This window comes from Quercus suber, unplaced genomic scaffold (assembly GCF_002906115.3).
Source record: "Quercus suber isolate HL8 unplaced genomic scaffold, Cork oak 2.0 scaffold_1004, whole genome shotgun sequence".
NCBI lineage: Eukaryota > Viridiplantae > Streptophyta > Magnoliopsida > Fagales > Fagaceae > Quercus > Quercus suber.
Window position 1 is genome coordinate 1 of NW_027070419.1, and position 2,886 is coordinate 2,886.

Here is a 2,886-nt window from a genome sequence, read left to right on the forward strand (position 1 = left end):
GAGCTCCCAGACGTGTGGTTTTTGTCCTTGTCAGTTCGAGTCTTGATGTTTTGCCTCACATAATCATATCCAGGTGCCAGAAGTTCTTTTTTCCAAAGCTGAAGGATGCAGATATTATCTATACTTTGCAGTGGATTGCGACCAAAGAAGATTTAGAAATTGATAAGGAAGCACTAAAACTTATTGCATCAAGATCAGATGGATCATTGAGAGATGCTGAGATGACTCTTGAGCAACTGAGTTTGCTTGGCCAGAGGATCTCTGTCCCTCTGGTTCAGGAACTGGTAAATTTATCTTCACTTTTGCTATCGGAATTAGAATTTTATATTTTTCATATCCTCTTATGTTTGCTTTATGCCTATCATCTTGAAAATATATGTTTTAATCTTGAACCGCATAATGTATATAGGCTTGAGATTTTGCAACTAGATATGCATCGTGATGTACCTGCAAAATATTAATTCTGGAGCTGCTTCGTATGCCAATTGTCCTTTAGGAGAGTTAATTATCAAAGTTTCACTGTCAAGGTCTCTTTGAGTTATTGTTTTTGATGTATTATTCGATGAAATATGATGATTTTTCCAATATGTTGGAATAAGATTTTGGATGAAGTTTGTGTATGAAAGATGAATATTAATTTGCTGACACTTTTCTCTAAGCCACCAAAAATGATGAGAATTCTCATCTTTTCTCTTGGGAGATTACAAGGCTAAATGATAATAATCGCTATCAGTGTGTAATAATATCTGGAATTTCAGATTATTTTAGCTTTACAAGTGTTTGGTAGGATAAGTAATTGAGTACATTTATGATGTATTTATTAGTCTAATATTAATTTGATTAGGTTTTATTTCTATAATAGTCGATGTTTGGGTTTCTATTTTATACGATGTTGCTTTTGAAATTACTATATTTCAGTTGCATATTTTTTAAACTTTATATTTCCATGTTTATTGCATTTCTAAGTTGAGCATGAGAAGACTAATGACATGAACAAATTATTTTACTTATCAGCCTATGGGAATGTATGGTGCATGTTAGGTTTATGATTTTACTTATTTAGTGTTTCTGCTGTATCTGATGGTTATTTGCATCCTCTATGAATGTTTTCCCGTAGATGTAAAGAAGTTGTTGTCATTATTTCAAATTTCAATTACTGTTAGCTCCTTTGGTTGCGTATTATTGTCTTATCATCTGCAAGTGTGGCCTCATTTTCTTGCCTTCTGATGAACCCTAATTCAAATTTTTTTTTATTAAATCTTTTTGTTTTATTTATGATGCACGTCCATAAAAAAAAATTTTCTCTGCATTTTTTGTCTTTATAGAAAATTCCCTTCTATGTACTTTCTTTCCAACACTTGTTATTAGTAACAGATGTCATTGATAATTATTATATCCATAGTATACAGGAATGCTTTTCTACCTTTACAACAACTGAAAGTTATAAAAACTTTTTTCAGGTTGGGCTTATCTCAGATGAAAAATTGGTAGATCTTCTTGATTTAGCACTATCTGCAGACACAGTTAACACTGTGAAGAACTTGAGAATAATAATGGAAACTGGTGTAGAGCCATTGGCTTTGATGTCACAGCTTGCTACAGTCATTACCGATATACTTGCTGGTAGTTATGACTTTACAAAAGACAGGCATAGAAGGAAGTTCTTTCGACGACAACCATGTGAGTAACTGTTACCAGCTATATTAGAAAAAAAATACTAATTCATTTATTTATTCACAAGTTTTGGCAATGTTGATCATATTATCTCACTGAAGATATGTGTATCTGAATATCTGTAATTGCATCATTCCTTGTTCTTTTCTTCATCTCATTTTATACCAATTTCATGTTGTGCAACTCTCTTCCATCTTTCCTCTTTAAATAATAAATTGAGCTTAGTTTGTGCCAACTTTTCCTCTGTGGCTTTTCTGATTACAGCTCAATCTTTGTTCTTATTGGTTGCAGTATCCAAAGAAGATATGGAAAAACTGCGTCAAGCTCTGAAAACTTTATCAGAGGCTGAAAAACAATTAAGGATGTCAAATGACAAATTAACATGGCTAACAGCTGCGTTGCTTCAACTAGCTCCTGATCAGCAGTACATGCTGCCCACTTCTGCGGACACTAGTTTTAGTCACAGTCCCTTAGCCCTAAATAATGCGGGTGGAAGAGATTTAGCCAGGAGAGTAAGTGAGCATTCTGAGATGTCCAATAAGGAGAGACGCTTGTCAACAAATGTCAGAATAGAAAATCTCCGTGCTGGAAGTTCTGCTGATTTCCGAGAAAATGCCACGCTTAAGGGTATTAATTTAGAGAAAAAAAGACATGCTGGGACTAGTATGGTTCATCAACAGACATCCGCACATTCTATTGACAATAACAGGGTAAGTGGCAGGCATATTTCTGGTAAAAGCCATAGAGGAATTGCAGATATCTGGTTGGAGGTGCTTGATAAAATTCAAATTAATGGTGTGAAGGAGTTTTTGTATCAAGAAGGGAAGCTGATCTCAGTCAGTTTTGGTGCAGGTACACCCCAATATGCACTCATCATTTGCAAGTGCCATGATTAATGCCCCAATATCTCTGTTAGAAAGTTTTTTCATTATTGTCCTGTTTTATGTTAATTTCATATGTGAAAACTCTTAGTGCATGGGAATTTGAAAAGTTTTGGGGATCAATTGGTTTGTGGAGGCATAAAATCTGGGGCCAAAATTGGAAACTCAAAAATTGAAGTAACACACATTGCTTTTTCCGTATGTGTGCCAGCAACACTAAATTTAATTGAAGTGCCCTAACTTCTCAGTGTTCAAGATACTAAAGTTTCAATTTGTTGCCAAAACATCCATCTGATCTTACCAATGTATTTACATCATTCTTCCTCTGTTG

At 34.4% G+C, this 2,886-nt stretch overlaps 1 protein-coding gene across 1 annotated transcript; it reads left to right on the plus strand.

The window, feature by feature from the left end:
• The first annotated feature begins 6 nt into the window (after positions 1-6).
• On the plus strand, positions 7-2,585 carry LOC136065525 (protein STICHEL-like 4). Its single transcript, XM_065768838.1, has 3 exons — positions 7-284; positions 1,461-1,680; positions 1,966-2,585. The coding sequence occupies exons 1-3, from the start codon at positions 222-224 to the stop codon at positions 2,568-2,570; spliced, it is 888 nt and encodes a 295-aa protein (XP_065624910.1). The 5' UTR covers positions 7-221; the 3' UTR covers positions 2,571-2,585.
• Positions 2,586-2,886: the final 301 nt, after the last annotated feature.